This window comes from Phallusia mammillata, chromosome 3 (assembly GCF_965637545.1).
Source record: "Phallusia mammillata chromosome 3, kaPhaMamm4.hap1.1, whole genome shotgun sequence".
NCBI lineage: Eukaryota > Metazoa > Chordata > Ascidiacea > Phlebobranchia > Ascidiidae > Phallusia > Phallusia mammillata.
This window is the reverse complement of record NC_137254.1, coordinates 16,975,831-16,994,644: the sequence shown is the minus strand read 5'-3', so window position 1 is coordinate 16,994,644 and position 18,814 is coordinate 16,975,831. Positions and strand designations below refer to the sequence as shown.

The window sequence follows — 18,814 nt, the reverse complement described above, 5'->3', positions numbered from 1 at the left end:
TAGCGCAAACCAGTGTTTATAGAGATTAGTGGGCATTGCTAATAAGCAGCACTGCTACCTTGTGGTGTATGCATTTAAAGATATGTTTGTGAAAAATGTACCCTTTGATAAGCATGTTTTCACTGATCGTATGTTGCCCAAATTGCAACATTTTCATGTCAAACTATGGCTACCGTAAGTAGCAGAAAAAATTGTGAATAGGTCACTGGTTTAAGTATTTATATACTACATATTTTGTTGATAACATAAAAATACATTATCATGTACTTTTGGGCTCTTGATTTTTGTTTAAAATCTTTTTTACCACTGTTATTGTTTCGTTGCCATTTGGTAAAATGATGTAAGAAACAAACTACAAAAATGTATTCACAGAGTCCAAGTTTGTTGGTAATCATAAATACTGTCAAAAACACACACACCTAAATAAAATAAAAACATGGATCTTTTTATGCAACGGCAAGATAGTCCTATATACAACCCACATACAAAACACTGCCAAAACCTAACTGGCACACACACAAAAATGTAACACTTATTGCCTAAAATTTGTCAACATGAAACAAACAAAAATAATTTTATTTGACAGGCACAGCATGATGAGGATTTCTGTTTAGAATTTTTTTTTTACTTAGGTTCGCTTATGTGTTCATAACTTCCAAGACATAAGTACGAAGCCTCATAAACCATATATTGCTGGAAAGGTCAGGAAATTTTATTCATGAATATGGCATCAAATTTGGGCTATTGGCACACACATTAGAAAAATACACACTCAAACACAAAAAATAATATTTGTTACATTTCAACAGAAATCCCTAAAAGTCAAAAGGCTTTAAAGCTGTTGAGTTAAAAAAGGGTAATGGAGGGATTTTAAACATAAGGCATCCCACCAGAAAAAAATGCAATTTTTACAAGCGAACCTACAGAATTAGTTTTTTCTGTGAACTTGTGGGCATAACATTAATTACAAACAAAGTTTTTACAAAAAGCTCCATTAATCAATAGAAGACACCCTAAATATCAATTGTGCCAAATTTTACCAAAATCCAATAAGCAGGTGGAGCAGTAACAAATTTACCATCAAAAAGTTGATAATGAGAAAAACGCATTTGAAAAACTACACTTGAAAAGGAATATAGTTGTAGCATCCATCTCCACATTTCTCATGTAATATCACATTGTGATTGGTTTTTAACTACCTGTGCATTAGCAGCTCCCAGGTACAAAGACGCATGTCCCTAGAGACTGTTGAAACTTTTTTACTTCATGCTTTTTAACAAAAGCAGAGTGATTAGATAAACTCATTTTTGTTTCGTCCTTGAAAAGTAATGTTGTATTGCCAATAATTGAAGACAGTTTAAGCTTGTCAAACACACTTTAGAAACCCAATCTTCTGAAAGACACTGAAAGTCAATTATTTGGTGTCCAGTACTCTGTTGACTTGTACAGCAGTACTTAGGTTGAGTTGTACAATCCATGCTATCTGCACTGTGCACTTCGGAAAGTAACTGTTATGAAGCTTTCTTTCAGAAGCATTTGTAACATGTTTACTTTTGTTGTCAGTTTTTACCATCACAGCAGATTCAGCTGATAAGACTGTCTGCTGCTGAGTGTGTAAAAGCTGTTACCTGAATGTGTCAAACTAATACACTCTTCACCTTTCAACATTTTTTGACACTACAGTAGTTTCAAAACAGGCAGCCAAAATTATTCTGTCAAAAATAAAAGCATTAAAGATAGTTGATAACCCAAACCCACAATAAAACCTAGCAAACAAAATGTTTGTCATCAGTTAAAAAAACAAAAACAAGTGTAAACTACTCAAAAAAAAACAACTAAGAACACTCTTTTCAAATGAAACTGCCTCAACTTTACCTGTTTACATAGCACACAACCTATAAACTCATTAATCTGGAAATCTGCAACTAAAACCCTTATTTCAAGCTGTTTGTTGTTACACCACAACAGGTGGCGCTATTTCTAACTGTTTTTTACCGTTTGTGCAAAGAAAAGGGCAACCGCCATTGAAAAAACTGCAAGAAATATTGCAAATTTGTGAGGTGTCCCCCAAAAACATCAAATTCAAGTAAAAAGGCGTTAGAATGTGAAAAAAATAATTACATATTTGGAATCAGCAGTAAATTTTGATTCTGAATCAACTAAAATAAAAAAAACACCAAAAAAATATTTTTAACCATAAGTGCCCCCTTGTATGTAATATCTTGTATGTTTTAGCAATTCCTATGACTATCTCAACATGGATCCTTATCAAAGTATGCAAACAAATCTTGCACTCTGATTCCTACAAGTGGTTCTTATCGGGGTTTGATCGAACCCCAGGGGTTCGGCAACGCTCAACCAGGGGTTCGACGAAGGTCTTTGGGAGTACAATACAAATACTCGATTTAGTCAAACTTTAGGGTTCTGTGGTCGCTAAAAAAAATTATTTGCTAAATATCAAAACACTGAAGGGTTACACAATGATTTTGTCTTCTTGTTTTGTGACGTTGTTCGCAAGCAGCAAAACAACGAAATTTTGTTGGCAGCAAAAACTTATTACTTCACTTTTGTCATGTTTGTGCACATACGCGTAGACCAGAAAATGACACATAAAACGATAGAAAATGTATCAAAAACATCAAAACAAACGAAAGCAAACTCTAATCAATGCCAAGCGCACGGCCATGCTGCCATGTGCGGCGATGCGTAAAAGCGCCATCTATTTCTTTGCTTGTTAGCGAACAATATGCGCAACAAGCACGCAGACGAAAACAAGAAGTACTTTAACGGGTGGTTTAATGGCGGTGAAAATGAGCACGGGTCGGCCTCTCGTTCCCTGCGATGGGCAAGCAAATTGTTGTTACGGTTTTACTGGATTAAAACAAAGTTAATCAAAACTGTTTGTGCTGCTGCTGATGGCTGTGCATGTTGACAAATGCTTTCACTGTATACAACAAAACTTACAACAACGTCGCTTACTTTTTCTCTTTTTCTCTGCTTTGCTGGTGTCATGGGTTGCGATTTTATGGACCTCACTTTCCTCAGATGGACAGTCGACCTGTTTTTCTTCTTCCTCAGGCGGACAGTCGACCTGTTTTTCTTCTTCCTCAGGCGGACAGTCGACCTGTTTTTCTTCTTCCTCGGGTGGACAGTCAACCTATTTTTCTTCATTGATTATGGCATGGACCTTATTCTCCTCAGGTGGACTGTCGACCTCTTTTTCGTCTTTTTTGTAGCAAAGTTTTTACTGTCCTCAGTGATTGAGCCGAAATCGTTTGTGTTCATTTTCGATTTCCCTTTTGGTTGAGAGGGGGCTTTTAGGTTTAAGCCTTTTGCTTGAATTTTTTGTCTGAGAGCTCTCATTGATGGCGTTTGAGTGCTGGCATTTACCACTACGGGCTTTGCCACAGAATTAAAATAATCCCAATTTCCCACCTGAAAGGTCAGACAATCAATAGGTTTTGATGGAAAGATTTTTGCTGCTAAATGCTCTTCTTTAACCTGATTTCTCGCCAAGTGGGGTGGTTGACAAGGAGAAATTTTGCCAAAAAATCACAAAGACACTGGTTTGATTTATTTACTTGACCATGTTTTCCAAATGCAGGCTTAGGGGTTGTTGAAAAAGTCAAACACTTTCTCGCTGCTTCATCTGTTGCACACAATTGTGATTTACTTTCGCCCCTTTTCTGAACTAAAACCTTCATTACCCCCTTTTTTAGCGGATATTTTTTAAACAACTTGACATCATCGCTAACTATTGATTTCCTTTTCACTTTTTCAACCTTGTTCACATCTTGTACTTGGTTTGATGCTTGCACTTTGTCAGAGCCCAGTACCCCACAAACTGTCGAGAAAAAAAAGCATGTCCCTTTTAGCTAATTATGCGACCAGGATACGTTTTACAGCTTGAAGGTCGGCCGCTGGGTCCCCTGCCCTTTAAAATGAGCTCCCAAAACGGCAAAATACCAAAAATATCATTTCCACCGGCGTTACCCTCTTAAACAGAGGTATTCTACTATAATGCCAAAACTTTCGTAAAAATCCGATTAAGGGACTGTTTTCGTGTAATATTATCTGCCCTACGTCAACCGTCGTCCGCTGGCGGTAACTATAGTGCTAGTAAACATAAGACCCAGCAGGCACCGCGCCGTCGAAATGAGGTTCGCACCAGACGTCGTTTCCACTAAGATTTTTTGGTCTAAAATGCAACAAAATTTAGGAGTTTCGACGTCTAACAACGACGTCAGTTTTTTGACTTTTACTGACGTTGAAATCGCGTCTATTACCGACGACTTTTTGCAATACATATTAAGGTTGAACACAAACTTCAACAATACCTGTATAACAAATGGAAAATTTATTAAAAGAAAATTGAAAGAACAATCAACGAAGAAACACGTTGAATAAAATATAACATTATTTGTTAGGTGGCATTCCTCCTTTTCGGGATTTCGCATGCTTCAGATAGTTTCCGATTTTCTAAAACACACTCGCCTCCGTAATCCCGGGATAATTTCCACGAACACTCTCTGTGCAACAAACATGCTTTAATTAGCAGCACTGAAAAAACATAAGTCTTATGTAGCAAAGGTGCAGTGTCATCACTACTGTCACGTTCCCGTTTTCACGGGTACGCGAAAGATTGGGACTGACTATGGAAGTTCTTTTAACAGCTATCGCTCGTGTACTCTGATCGGCAGCAAACCTCTTCTTTTACATTTATTCACGTCCAACCACAACCAAAACAACAATCCAGCACTACTTCGCAGTTATCTCTATCTTCTTCTCTGTTATCTTTTTTTATCCTTCGACGGGCGCTCTTATAACGCTGATGCAACAATGAAAAAAGGGTAAAAGGCGCTAACATGCCGTGACGATTTCCTTTAGATAAAACAATGGTGACTAGCACCCCGTAACAGCGCGAACTGATAAATTGGCACATATTAATGAAAACAAAAGAAATGGGGGTGTAAAGCTGCAGCCTCCAACAAAAGACTTGGTACGCACAGCGGACGTCCCGTGGTTGCGAGATATCGTCACTTGAGAACTAGGCAGTGGCGGCTCGTGCCTAAAATTTGTGGGGGTGCTGCTCAAAATGTTAGCCTTTATTGAACATATATAAGTTGGCAATATATAGAAAACCTACATTTATAGTTTTCTAGCCATTGTTTTGTGTTGAAAAACAAGTAATACAAATCTTAATTAGAAACTCCATTGTGACGTAATTTTTGTTACGCAATAATGTACACGAGTGTAAACACCAGACGATATCATTTGTGTATTTTGTTTACTTGCACAGCGACGGCTAAACACCATAACATGCAGTAATAATGTGGAACAAAAACACACGTGACACAGACTCGAAACTAAGCGGTTGTAAATACGGTAAAACACAACAAGAATATAGAAACAAAAGTAATGATTCGAAAAAGGTCGAAGTATTTCAGTTCGACAACATTTAAAAAAATGGCCATGTTTCATTTAAGTAACCTTATGGTCACAGTCAGCGTTTTCAACATATTATATGACACTTCACAGATTATAATTGTCACACAAAAAACTAGCCATACAGCTGTTTATTGGTATCATAACTGACAAATTTAACAACCACTTTACATTTGTGTCAGAACTTGTTTATTTTAACTTTTTTGGGAATTTTTGTGTACAGACTATTATTTGTCTTTCAGATTTTTAACTGCTATAATTGCTGCTTTATTTGCTTATGATTGCTTTTTTTAAGTGCAAAACTCCTTCAAGCTTTAAAATTTACAACACTCTCACTTAAATTTAAACCATATTATTAAACCTTGTGCTTCCTTTTTACAACCAAAATGAATCATAAAGTTATAGTTTGGGCATGATAATTGATAGCTTCTTCCTTGATTCCAAATGACAACTGAGAAACTGTTTTTCTATTTAGTAGTACTAGCACTGCAAGTGCAAGTCTTTTGGAAATAATGGTGTTCCTAACAAAGGTTTGCATCCAAACTGTTTTGCCTTTGAAGGACTCATGGAAACAGCAAAAAGGATTTTTCATCCTAGTAATTTCACTTGTCAAAACATCATCTAGATTATTTTCAAAGTAATCATGAACATCAGATCTACAGAAACATTTTCATTTCAGTAACTAGCTTTTCTTTGTCAACAATAGGATGTGCTTGGTGGTCACTATACTATCTTGTCTGTAGAATGTTCATTCTTAAGAAACACTTCCTGTGAAGCAATTTAGCAGCTACTGTTTAGACAAACAGTACATGTCCATTATATCAATACTCATCTTTTTCATCATGTCCACGTAAGGGAGTTTCAAAGTTTCCACAGAACAAAATGCAGTCTATTATTTTGGACAAAATTTCATTTTTTTCCACTTTTTTGTTGTGTTCAATAATTGAAAGTCTATATACGCCTCGCTAAGTTTTTCCTTAATATTTACAGTTCCCAAAAGTGAAAGTGAAACATCGTTGTCCACATGCTTCTTTGACTTATCATGTTTTTTTGCTTTCTCACCTATTTTGGCTACATTTGTAAAACCATCTTTTGTCCAGCATTTTTCATCACCTCCAAACAGCAAACATGGAAAACAGAACAGTGCATTTTTAACTTCACAACCACAAAGCCATTTTTTCTTTTGATACCATTCAGAATTAAAACTGCGTATATATTTCTTGTTGTGGCTCATTCCTGGCTGACAAAGTTGAATATCAGGCGTTGGACGCCCTTTTTTCTTTATACTTACCTTTTCAGCACATGATAACTGCGAAATCTCAAGTTGCTGAAGCTCACTTTCAGTCACCGAATTAGAATCTTGAAAAGCCATGATTAACCTTTCAATCAAAAACTGTAAAAATGATTAACAAAGAATAACTGTCGTACCGTACTCATTGTCGAACCTGATGGTACACGTGATTTGCTTTGGCACACAATAAACGCGGAACAGACAACTACTTCCGGGTGCCCAGGTCACACGCTACGTGATTGGTGGAGCTGCGCGAGCCGCAGCACCCTGGCTCCTATTTCGCCCAGCATGTAGCTTTTCAAAGTGCGCATGCGCAGAACCGCAAAACGTCATAAATCGTCAGTAAACTGGAGCTGCAGTTCCAGCATAGATATACATTAGTGTTTCCAAAAAAAAAAATTTTTAATGAAAAAAAAAAGGTGATTAGGGCGGAAATTATGCTTATTATATATTGCTAAGGAATAAAAAAATAAAAATAATGAAAGTTATTTGTAATATTATGGTAGGTTTATTAAGTAAAAATATCTAGGGGGTGCTGCAGCTCCGCAGAACCCTAGCACGAGCCGCCCCTGGAACTAGGTCGCAAACTATCCGGTGATGGGGCGGTCTAGAATATTTGTGACACAACCCCGTTTTTAAAATGAGATTTTCTTCAAACAAGAAAATTTCGCGCGATTTAGCACAAATGTTCTAGCAACTCATCAGTGCCATCCGAAAGTCAAAGCTCTTGCTTGCTGAAGATATCGCTTTTCCTATCCAATGTTTTCTTTCGTTGCCTTTCCCTGCTTACGTCTGCACCGGAACCACGTGTGGAAATCCCCCCGGAAGTAACATGGCTTGGAATCTCGGAAAGATGATTCCGCAAATTGGTCACCTGACTGCATTGGTTGTTCCATCTGTAGGTCGGTTGTGATGCACGGCAGGACAGGGATAAATGTGCTTTGAAAGTTGCACTCACTGGTCGGCGCTAAACCTAGACTGCCACCAGTTGGTTCCTCGAGAATATGTTGCAATGAAGAAATATACTGTTTCTCATCCAGCATTTGCACCTCAACACTAGGGCGATTCTGAACCAATTCTTGATCTTGCACATCGTCGACATTATGTGATATGCCGCTTTGCTCCGCCGTCGTCTGGTTCGAAGAAACCGTCTCGTCTCCCTCCACCGAATGCAATTGCGATTTGACCAGCTCCTGCGATAACTCAGCTTGTTGCTCAACGGTCATCGTTTCAGGCGTGGCGTTTTGCCCCACTGAATCGCAGATTTTCGTCGTCTTTTGGTCCAAAGAAACCGTCTTACTTCCCTCCACTGTATGTAATTGCATTTTGATCAGCTCCTGTGATGACTCTGCTTCGTTCTCATCAGCGCTCGTCTGAATCGTTGCGGTTGGTTCCGTCGATTGTTGAGTCACAGGAATCGGCACTTCCGTAATCTCGTAAGGTGCTGCCACAAGCCCTTTACCCATTGGCCCTGGAATGCGCTCTCGCTCTTCCACCAGGTGGACACGATCCGGGTCGACTGACTTGTTCACACAAAGCTTATGCGCGTATGTCAGGTGCTCTGGACACCCGGCCACATTAGATGTCACCGTGTTTGCTTTTTCTGCACGGCGGTTCATAGCTTCCAGCTCAAGCTCAAGCTTCTTCATAGCAAGCTCGTGCTCCATGGCGCGGTTTCGTTGCCGTTCTTCTCTTTCGGCCTCAAGGTTTTTTTGCTCGATCTCACGTTTTTTTTTCTTCGGCGTCAAGTTTCCTCTGCTCGACCTCGGCGTCAAGCTTCCTCTGCTCGGCTTCATCTTCACGTCTTTTCTGCTCAGCCTCCCGATTAATTCTTCGCTCTTCACGTTCTTGCTCACGGTCCTGTTTCACCTGCTCCTCAACATACTTGCGTAGCTCTTCGCCAGCGAGCCCCAATTGCTTCCCAATATCCAGATATTGGCTTGCAGACGCCATTGCCGATCTTACAGGGGTTAGTGTTTAACTTCGCGTTTTTGAGTCAGATCCCGGACGAGCCCCCAGATGTCACGTTCCCGTTTTCACGGGTACGCGAAAGATTGGGACTGACTATGGAAGTTCTTTTAACAGCTAACGCTCGTGTACTCTGATCGGCAGCAAACCTCTTCTTTTACATTTATTCACGTCCAACCACAACCAAAACAACAATCCAGCACTACTTCGCAGTTATCTCTATCTTCTTCTCTGTTATCTTTTTTTTATCCTTCGACGGGCGCTCTTATAACGCTGATGCAACAATGAAAAAAGGGTAAAAGGCGCTAACATGCCGTGACGATTTCCTTTAGATAAAACAATGGTGACTAGCACCCCGTAACAGCGCGAACTGATAAATTGGCACATATTAATGAAAACAAAAGAAATGGGGGTGTAAAGCTGCAGCCTCCAACAAAAGACTTGGTACGCACAGCGGACGTCCCGTGGTTGCGAGATATCGTCACTTGAGAACTAGGTCGCAAACTATCCGGTGATGGGGCGGTCTAGAATATTTGTGACACTTTCTAAACAAATATTTGAAACTTAGAAACTGGATATAACACAAGCTATTGAACAAGCTAATCTACATACCCAACTCAACTACAATCCTCTTTTTTTAGGTAGGCTATATCACCTAAAACCAGTAAAAAGAGATAAAAAATAAAACTATTTGCTTTAAAACATTTCCAAACCTATGTCAAAGTTGCTTGGGTGTTTTGCTTTTCTAGACGCCCTTGTCTTTTTTATCTCTTCATCCAGGTCTGAATCCTCAAATGAGGTGGATTCATTGAACTGGTGACATTCTCTTCGCATATCTAAAAAGCTCATAAAGTTTGTTACCACGAACATCATATAATGAACTAATTTCTGAATTTTTCTTAGTTTTTATCAACAGAAATGCAAACCGATCTTCTGATGGTGTTTCTATTGTCTTAATAACTTTTTCATCATTTGAACAATTTGGCCAGAAAACTTGATTGTTTTTTATCCAGTTTAAAGGAATCACACCCTCTTCCTCTCTATCTTTTTTTTCCACGCCGCCAATGACCACATTTTTTCTAACTTTTATCAGTGCCAGAAATCTCACCCTTTAAGTGTAGGTGGTATGTGTGCAGTGCACACTACACGCAATCAGCCCAAGAGTTTTTTTTTACTGCGTTTAGGTACCTATACGTACTACTTAAACATTTATTAACGTTGTTGTTGTTGTACTTGCTTGTTACCAACGGATTCGTAAGGTATACAAGCTTCATTGCACGTATCAGACATGTTAAATGTTACCACAACCTGCAACATTATAAACCGTTAAGAGAAACTACACACGATATTCTTGTCCATCTGTCTTATGGCGACAGAATTACACACAATGTGATTGATGGTGTGCGTAGCAGTCACTCCAAAGGTCAGGTATAATTTTGAATAGGTATTCTACAATTTAATTGTTCGTCTTTAGTTTAAAACAATCTTTTAGGCAAATACTGATCAATTAGAATGGCAGCAACAAGCAATCTGTTGAGCTATGCAGCAAGTATCCGACGTCAACAATCGGCGCCTATACTGCCTTTTAAACACTCCTTTTAGAATTTCTGATTTTCATTTTTTTGGGTGGCTGGAGCCAGGTGAGGGTCTCTTCCGTAATGTCCCTCGAAGATTGGTCAACGCATCCTGGGCCAAGAGGGCACCGGGATAATATATGGCCCATCGATTGAGTTTCTAGGCCACATTCACAATATGCATCCTGTACGAAGCCCCATCTCTGGAGGTTTGCTTTGGTGCGCCCAACACGGCGGCGAGCCCTATTTAGGGAGCACCAGTCCCTTCTTGTCAAGGTAGGTTTCTTTTTGGGTGATTCCGAAGGGTCTGGAATAGCGGGCTATTGAGCTAGGTCAACTTCGCTTGTCCATTTTTCTGATCGAGCGGCTGCAGCATGGTTATGTTCCAGAGTGGGGATTGTGAAAAAGCTTTTTCGGCCATGTGGAGTTAGCGAGCTTCCGTAGTAGGTTATTACGGACAGCTATCTTCTTTTTCAATTTCTCCAGGTGCACTTTGTAAGAAAGTGTCCTGTCCAAAGTGACTCCAAGGTAGACTGGGTTGAGGGTGTATTGTAGATTCGTGCGGCCCCAACGGATATTGGATTTGTGGATGGCTTTATGATTATCGAGATAAAAGCAAGAGACTTGCGTCTTGGATGGATTGGCATTTAGACACCATTTTTGGTAATACGAGTATTCGTATAACGCACTGATTAGCCTGTTTTCCAAGACTTAAAATTGTTTTGATTGTGTAGCCAAGCATAGGTCGTCAGCCTATACAATTTGACGCACGTTGTGGAATTCAGGCTGGTCATTTGTGTATATGTTGAAAAGGATGGGTGCAAGAACTGATCCTTGTGGCAGGCCACCTCGTTGATTCCTCCATCGGCTTTTTCTGCCCTCCATTTCCACATAGAGACGACGATTGCTGAGAAGAGATTGGATGGCTTTGGTGATAGCGGGGTTTTTAATTGCGTGAGAAACTTTGGAAAGAAGAGCTCTATGATTGATGGTGTCATAAGCTGCAGAAAGGTCAACAAACACAGTGCCAGTTTCATCTTGTTTTCGAATCCATCTTCAATGTACTGTGTTAGGTTTAACACTTGGCTGCAGCATGATCTGGACCCCCCCGTTTTCAAAAATTTTGTGCGTAAATTAAATTGGCTCAAATCGTTCCGTTACCGTTGTGTGATAACAGGGAGTCGTTATCTCAAAGCCGTGAGCCTTCAATCTCTTGTATTCGCTTGTTATCTAATCGCCAATTGTGACGTAACAAGGGTTTAACAAGGAGTTTTATGCGCTAACAAGCGAAAAGTTACGTTCCGGTTAGAACGCTGGTTTTAATTTGTTTTTGTTAGTGTTAAATGTACTAAACGCAACTGTTTTTGCAGTAAAACAATGTAAACTGAGTAAAAATGGTTAAAAACGTTTAATGTTGTATTGTTTCTGTTAACTTTGTTAATAATAGAATAACTTAACAGTTTCGACGTGACAAACACGTATTAGTTTGCCACACACAATAGATCGATGTTAATCCAGTAATGTTGTTAAGGTAAACGTAATTTGTTACTCGCCAGACACAATTTATGCCTTCTGCAGTTACCAACTTTAGTGCATCCGTGACATTGCGCAACTTAACAGTAGGATTGCCGCTTCAGAAAGGCGTTCAGTTCTTTAGAAATTGCTGCCCGTTTTTTAAGCAACGATTTTGATTGCCTGACTGCAGTTTTGCTGAGTAAGCTAAATAGCAGCGGCGGGATCAGAAAACTAAAAAGCTTTTGCTAAAATAATTTGTCGTTCTGCCAATTGGACAGGTAGAGAAACCGCCAAAGTCGAAAGTTGGACCGGGTTACGGTTTTGGGCCTGCTTACAATTTTGGACAAAGCGTTTTGCCGCTTAACGCGTCGGTTTGAACCAGAAAACGAAATAAGCGACAATTTAGTGGCATTTTGACATGTTAATTACGTATTCAGTCTCGTGCGGTTTAGCACTTGTGTGGAAAAGCAATCTAATGACGTATGACGTCATTAGGGAATTTCCGAAAAATAAAACGTTGGACCCCCCCTTTAAAAATTTCTGGATACGCCCCTGTATGGGCCTGTAGCTTTTGGGCGAGTGAGGGTCCTTCTTCACTGTAAATGATATTGGGATGTTTTTACCCAAAGTAATTGAGTAGCTTGTTGGGTACTTTCGTTGGTAAACCCAAAATGCTGTGTGGGTTCTTTTAACCCAAATGCTTAGTGTAATAAACACCCAAACTTGTTGGGTAATAAACACCCAAACTTAATGGGTAATACAAACCCAAACTTGTTGGGTAATGAACACCCAAACTTATTGGGTACTAAATACCCAAACATTCAGGTAAAACCACTGTACCCAACCATGTAAAAATCCAAGCCTAAAATGTTCACACATTGATTTCAAAAATATTTTTATTGTCCCATGACAATGCAATGACAAGAATGAAGTTGACTGAACAGTCAAAAATGCCCAAAGTAACTCAGGCTGGCAAGAAACACGTTTTTGAACAAACAATACAGTATATACACAATCATACACTGTATTAATGATGTACAACAAGTTCCACTATGTAAATGAGTGTAACTTAAAGTTCCAACTTTATTGCCAGCTCTTTAACAGAGTCAACAATCAGTGGCTTTTATATTTCAGGCCAATACTTTTGAACAAACTGCAGGGCCGTGCCTTGGGCAGTATTCATAGTTAAGTGCATAAAAATAAGACAGAAGGACAACAACACCCTACACAATTAAGTCTACCTGCATTACAATGTGCTTTTACAACATTAGGCAGTTTTTTGAATTTTCATAAGTGTCCCAAATACAATAAGAACTGGTTGGTGGCGGTCTGGTAGGTCAGTGTTCATAGGTTGTTTTGATCTACAAGTACAAAAAGTTATTTAGATAGATAGTAAGTTCATTACAAAAATAAGTTTAATTTATTGTCATTTTACCGGATAAAGGTCCAAAAGGTATTGCTCAGAGCCACATTGTTTTTTGGTCTTTTTTGGCAGTAGGTTTGTTAGTATTGCCACAACCCAATTATAAGTTTCCAATCAGTTGGAAAAAATAACGATTAGTCTTACATCACATTTATATATATCTGAAAATTTGATAGACTTACCCTGGTTGGTGTTGTCTTCCTCAATAGGAATCTGTTTCAACATTCTTCAAGTTTGGACCCAGTTTGGACTTTCTGTACATAAGTAAATACTTTGTCAAATAAAATTTCCCTCATTTTTCTGTAGTTTGTCTAATGTAGGATTAATTTGTTAAATTCTGTCTCTGTATAGCTGCAAACCAAATAAGCCAACAATAGCACAAATATATAACTGAACAGTGGTGAATTAAACAACTAAAAACATATAAAGACTCATAAATGTATTAAGACAAATAAGCAAGGATAATTAAAAATCTTACTACATCAAATGTGGAAATTGGTGGCCACTCCTTTGTCATTGTCGGGGTGTAGGTTTGTTTTCTGCTATGTACTTCTGTCGGAAATGTTTGTGCCATTAACTCTGAAATATTTTGTTTTTGAGAATGACTGGCTTCATCAATTCATGCTTCAGGTTCTGAATGAATGTTATGATAAAAAAGGTATTTTCGTGAGAACATGCATTCATATAAAATATGATATGCCACAGTAAAACAGCATTATGTGCTATGACATTTATTAATTCTAAGAAGCAGGTAAAAACAATAAAGAAGTATGTTTAAGACACCTATGTTACACAAAATAAATGTGAATAAATACAGTGGTTTTGTTCAAACACAAACAAACCATTTGGTGTTGTTCCATTGAAGAATTCTCCTCCATGTGACAGTCAAAAGTATTGGAAACCTTTTGGCGTTTAGCACCTGATGAATTAGCAAGCCCCGACACATTGTTGCTGGCTCTTTTGAATGGCGTTTTTTCCTTTCGTTACTTTCCCATTTGTTTTAGTTGTATATTTACTTTTTGAGTAATTTTGTCCAACCAGAAGATCTGAAGAACAAACTGATTAGTAATAATCTCTAGCTTTATTTTTACAAATACATCAGTAGGTTACAGTTATATTGAATATGAACAGCTACCTTGGCTTCTTCATCACCTAAAACTTTTCCAAGTGCCACTAAAGCTGAAACTGCTGCTCTTCTTAAAATTCTACCCGGATGGCTGGTTAAAATGAACAAAAATAAATATGTATACACAATACAATGTTTCACACTTTGAACAAACAGAATACAGGTACCTTTCATAATTTGTCATGACTCTAATGATCTCAGAGGTTATTTCTCTTTTTCAGTAAGTGAACCTGTATTAACTTTTTTGCATGATCATTTTCTGGGATTTTGTTTAAAGGATCTCAAACCAAATTGATGACAATGTCTAGATTGTCTACAGACGAATTCATTGTTTCTTCAAATACCTTGCTGCGATGTTATCTCTCGTGAACTGAAGAAAATCAACGTTAGTCTAACGTTTCGGGCGAATTCCCGCCAACCACTATATGACGCCAAAAGAAGCGTAAATTTAAAAACTTTCACATTTTAAAACATCGTATTTAAAACTTCATCAATATGGTTATCTATTTTTCACCACAAATCACACCAAATCTGTTGAAAAACTTACGTTTGTAACCATTTTGTTTTATTAATTACCGCAACATAAAATCCTGTTACCGGTAATTGCATGCAAATGGCGGAGAGCGTTTCTTAAAAAACTAAAATATGTAGTTACGCATTTTAATTACAGTTACGGGACTGCGTGCAGTGGTGTGTAAACATGGACTTTCTTCGGTTTCGTGAAAGATTTTTTATGGTTTCGGAACGACAACCATGCAAATTACCCCATTTTGGGTAAATGTGCAAATCACCCATTCCAACACAAAAGTCTTGTAACCTTTTTAGGTAAAAAAAGAATTAACCCATTTTACCGTTAAGGGTGATTCTCATATTTTGGGTAAAAATAATACCAACCCAAAATGCTTGATGGGTATATATCATAAATTGGGTGTGAAGATAATCTACCCTAAATAAATTTGGGTAACCGTTTTCTATATTTTGGGTAAAACAACTTTTAAGCCCAATGTCGTTTTGGGTTATTATTGCAATTGCCCAAAATGTTGCCACTTTTTTACCCAAAATAATTTACAGTGTTGGGTTTCAATAAGGCCACAAATTTAGCTTTTCTCCAAATTTTGAACAAGGAGGTTAAAAAAAAGTTAATCAGAAATTTAAGGAGCCATGTTTTAGGTTTATCTCTGAAGTGGGTTATTTAGTTTTGTACGAGTTGGCGAGCAATGTCATTAGGTCTTACTGATGCCATTCTTGTTTAAGGTTGGTTTTCCGATTTGAGCTTGTTGAGGGTTTTCCAGGTCTTCTTGCCGTTATGACGCAAGTCGGTACTTTCAATCATTTCTTTTCAACGGTTTAGTTTCTCATTTTTGAGCTGGTCGAGAATGATATTTCCACGTATGAGTGCGGCTTCAGAAAATGGATCTTGATTGTAGCTGGCCAAATAATCTTCGTATAAGTCCTTGCTTTCACCGGACAGTCCAAGTATATACTGCTTAAGGCAGCCTCTGGGAATGTTCTTTTTTGATATGTTCCACACCAACTTTTAAAAGGAAACGTTTGTTTGAGGGGTTGGTGGCACCCTTTCCAATTTCAGCATTCAGGTCCTTCGTGAATTAATCCCAGTTTGCTTTACTAAAATTGAAACGGGTTAGTGGTTTTGAAACCCGAGGTTGAACTATGGGTTTGGATACTTACAGGCAGGATTTTTTTGGGGGTAAGATTATAAGTTCTGTTGGGTTACAGACGACACTATTGTTGAAAGGCAGTTGAGTGGAATCTCAATGATGTTTGTACAAGCAAAGTGTTTTGTACACTAGGTTTTTTTAAGGGATTTGGCAAGCTTACCGCAACCTTTTATGCATGACGTTAAGAAAAACGAAAACGGCTATACATCAATCCGAAAATAAGCCACTGCGCAAGAAGTCACAACCAATGTGGTTTGGTAGTGTACATTTTTTTTTAAATAGCGAATCATAAAAAGTACAATTTAGTCAGACAATTGCTGGATTTTTTTAAAGACAGTTTGCAAATCCTGTTAGTTGTTGAGACTTATCGATAAAACATTATAAAAGGCAGTGCATGTTGGCACCTGAGAAACTGTTTTTAAAATCAAACGCTTGAAAGCTGTACTTTGACAACAAAACATCGATACATAATGACTATCAAACCATCCAGGATCTTTGTAAACCAGTTTTTGTTTTTAATACCTGCTGCGGTCTGTTGCGACTGTCATATCTGACTTGTGACTGTGTTTTTTTGTGTAAGGCCGTTAAAACATTCGTTTATTTTCCTTTCCCGTGTCTCTCCCGTGCCTGTTAAATGTACAGTGCTTTACATAATGACAGTAAAACAAGAAAGAGAAATTATTTAACCTCTTTTGACATTCAGCAAGTCTATTGTAAGGTTTAAGTGTTTGTGAAGTCTTAATTATTGTTTCGGTTTTGGCCCCAAACTTTTTGTTTGTGAGTCAGTGCGGTTATATCTATAAATAACTTCCGTATATACACATCATGCTAAACTCGTAGCATACAAATACAATTTGAAGTTCGTTCAACAAAAAACAAAGGCAAAAAAAAGTTTTAAAGGAAGCAAATCCTAATACACTTTTGGAGAAAAATTAAAGATTTTTACGAAGGTTTGAGAAACTTCGCTGACAATTAAATCGCCCAAATTTGTTGCAGTGACGTCATGAGGTCGCCATAGCTTGTGGTCACGCTTGGTTAACGTCGCAGCCCTGAACTCGCAATCCGAGTTGAACTGCAAAACTCGGTGATTCCCCACATCACAGACAAACACGTTGTCATGACAATCGCACGTGACACCGACCGGGTACTTCATCTCATACCCACAATCGCTTAGGGGGCGGATCAGGTGTATGGGGTTTCCGTAAGGGTCAAAAACCACAACCTGGTTTTCAAGATGGTTTGGCACCACCACGTGGCCTTTACTGTTGCAGCAAATCCGCAAAAGGTCGCCCTTGATGCCTGGATTAAAACTTTCCAAAAGTCTGCCCTCTTTTGAACACGTAGAAATCCGCATCTTGCATCTGCATGACAAAAAAATCAAATACTCAAGTCAGATTTTGTTCCAAGAACTTAATCCTCTGACAATTTCAAGGTCGTGCAAAAATGTTATCTGATAAGTTCAACATTCTTAACAAATCATACATATATTCGTTATCCAGACTTATTGATGGGCTAAGTTTGTATTTATTCTATCGACTGGCCTGTTATTATTAAAAACTAAAATTAAACATTTAAACAATACTTTCTGACTAACTGCACAAACTTAATTGAAAGTGCTCTTGATTTGAAGCTTGCCTGTCAATAGCAACGATTCGGTCCATGTTGTCTACAGCGATACAAGATGTTGAGCCGATCACACCCGGTCCGAAACTGCTTATTTTTCGGCCTTCGGGAGAGAAAATACCGATCCTCGAACTCCCGTCAAAACCAACGCAATTAATACATAAGTTCCCGTCCCTAAAAACCTGGACACCTTGCGCTTGAAAGTTAAATCCTTCCATAGTGGTCGGAAAGGAACTTCTGCAAAGATGAGAGAATGCGAGACCAAGGTTACTTTGGTTAAATTATTTCTTTCTCTTCACAACCAATTAACAACTCCACTCACATTGGTTTTCGCTTCAACAAGTCAATAACCTGTACGCGTTTGTTCCAAAGGTCACATACATACAGGATTTTGCCATCCTTGCTGGTGGTAAAATGTTGTACCCAGCCCCCGAACTGACCTGGGGCCTTTCCTTTTCTCCCCACCTATAAAGTGTGTGCGGTTTATAAGCAACTTAGTAATGCAAACTTCACATCAATGTTTTTTACATTAGCGAAAGTTGGATAGATTGCAATGAACAAAATCAGCAAGATATGAGTATGTTTTTCCCACCTCAAAATTGTAATTCAAGTAACCCTGAACAGGAATAGGTTTTACAGGTGGGACTCCCACTTCTGAATAGGGATCTTCTCCTGCTTGTAAACCATCATCACTACGAGAAACTCCTGAATTGTATGACATCATCAGGTTTGAATCCACCGAACTAATACAGTTTTACTTAGCCTAAGAAAATGCAACCTATAAATGTAACATTACGTTGTTCCGTGCTTTACGTTAAATAAAGCCTGAAAAGCTACACTTTTTCACTTTTTCAGAAAAAGTGTCCAAATCAAAATAGAAAAATAAAACACTTTTCTTAACAAGCTTTTAGATTCTTAATTCTGCTACTACTCGCGTGTATGCTTCTTTTGAACGCTTTGCTTCAATACAAACAAGTATAATATGGACATGCGATTATTGTAATGCTGTGTTACCATTGTTTTAGATAACGTCATACTTCCTGTGATGCTCTGCCGGTAAACACAGGGTTGCCGGATATGTAGACAACGCAAATAAAACTGTTAAGCAGCATGTGATGAAGACGCAACCTGTAGGCACAAAACAGTCCTGATAGAAACGACAAATGTACA

At 38.3% G+C, this 18,814-nt stretch overlaps 2 protein-coding genes and 1 long non-coding RNA gene across 3 annotated transcripts; all 3 read right to left on the bottom strand.

Annotated features, from left to right (window-relative positions):
* Positions 1–4,704: 4,704 nt before the first annotated feature.
* On the bottom strand, positions 4,705–9,249 carry LOC145217315 (uncharacterized). The gene has a single exon (XM_080084570.1). It carries the CDS (start codon positions 8,530–8,532, stop codon positions 7,489–7,491), a length of 1,044 nt encoding a protein of 347 aa, XP_079940696.1. The 5' UTR covers positions 8,533–9,249; the 3' UTR covers positions 4,705–7,488.
* A 3,442-nt stretch (positions 9,250–12,691) lies between these two features.
* On the bottom strand, positions 12,692–14,691 carry LOC145217317 (uncharacterized). Its single transcript, XR_013857359.1, has 5 exons — positions 14,510–14,691; positions 14,059–14,433; positions 13,695–13,849; positions 13,399–13,470; positions 12,692–13,154 (listed from the first exon to the last, which is right to left on the bottom strand). It is a non-coding gene; the product is annotated as an uncharacterized LOC145217317 (long non-coding RNA).
* Positions 14,692–16,306: 1,615 nt separating this feature from the next.
* LOC145217316 (uncharacterized) lies at positions 16,307–18,416 on the bottom strand. Its single transcript, XM_080084571.1, has 4 exons — positions 18,237–18,416; positions 17,967–18,109; positions 17,657–17,881; positions 16,307–17,382 (listed from the first exon to the last, which is right to left on the bottom strand). Exons 1-4 carry the CDS (start codon positions 18,366–18,368, stop codon positions 16,932–16,934), a joined length of 951 nt encoding a protein of 316 aa, XP_079940697.1. The 5' UTR covers positions 18,369–18,416; the 3' UTR covers positions 16,307–16,931.
* Between the last annotated feature and the right edge of the window lie 398 nt (positions 18,417–18,814).

Coding starts and splice junctions, on each gene's coding strand:
- LOC145217315 (XM_080084570.1), bottom strand. CDS start 8,532: ATGAAGCCGAGCAGAGGAAGCTTGACGCCGAGGTCGAGCAGAGGAAAC.
- LOC145217316 (XM_080084571.1), bottom strand. CDS start 18,368: ATGATGTCATACAATTCAGGAGTTTCTCGTAGTGATGATGGTTTACAA. Junction 18,110..18,236: donor ACTTGAATTACAATTTTGAG/GTGGGAAAAACA, acceptor CACACTTTATAG/GTGGGGAGAAAAGGAAAGGC. Junction 17,383..17,656: donor CGAATCGTTGCTATTGACAG/GCAAGCTTCAAA, acceptor TTTGTCATGCAG/ATGCAAGATGCGGATTTCTA.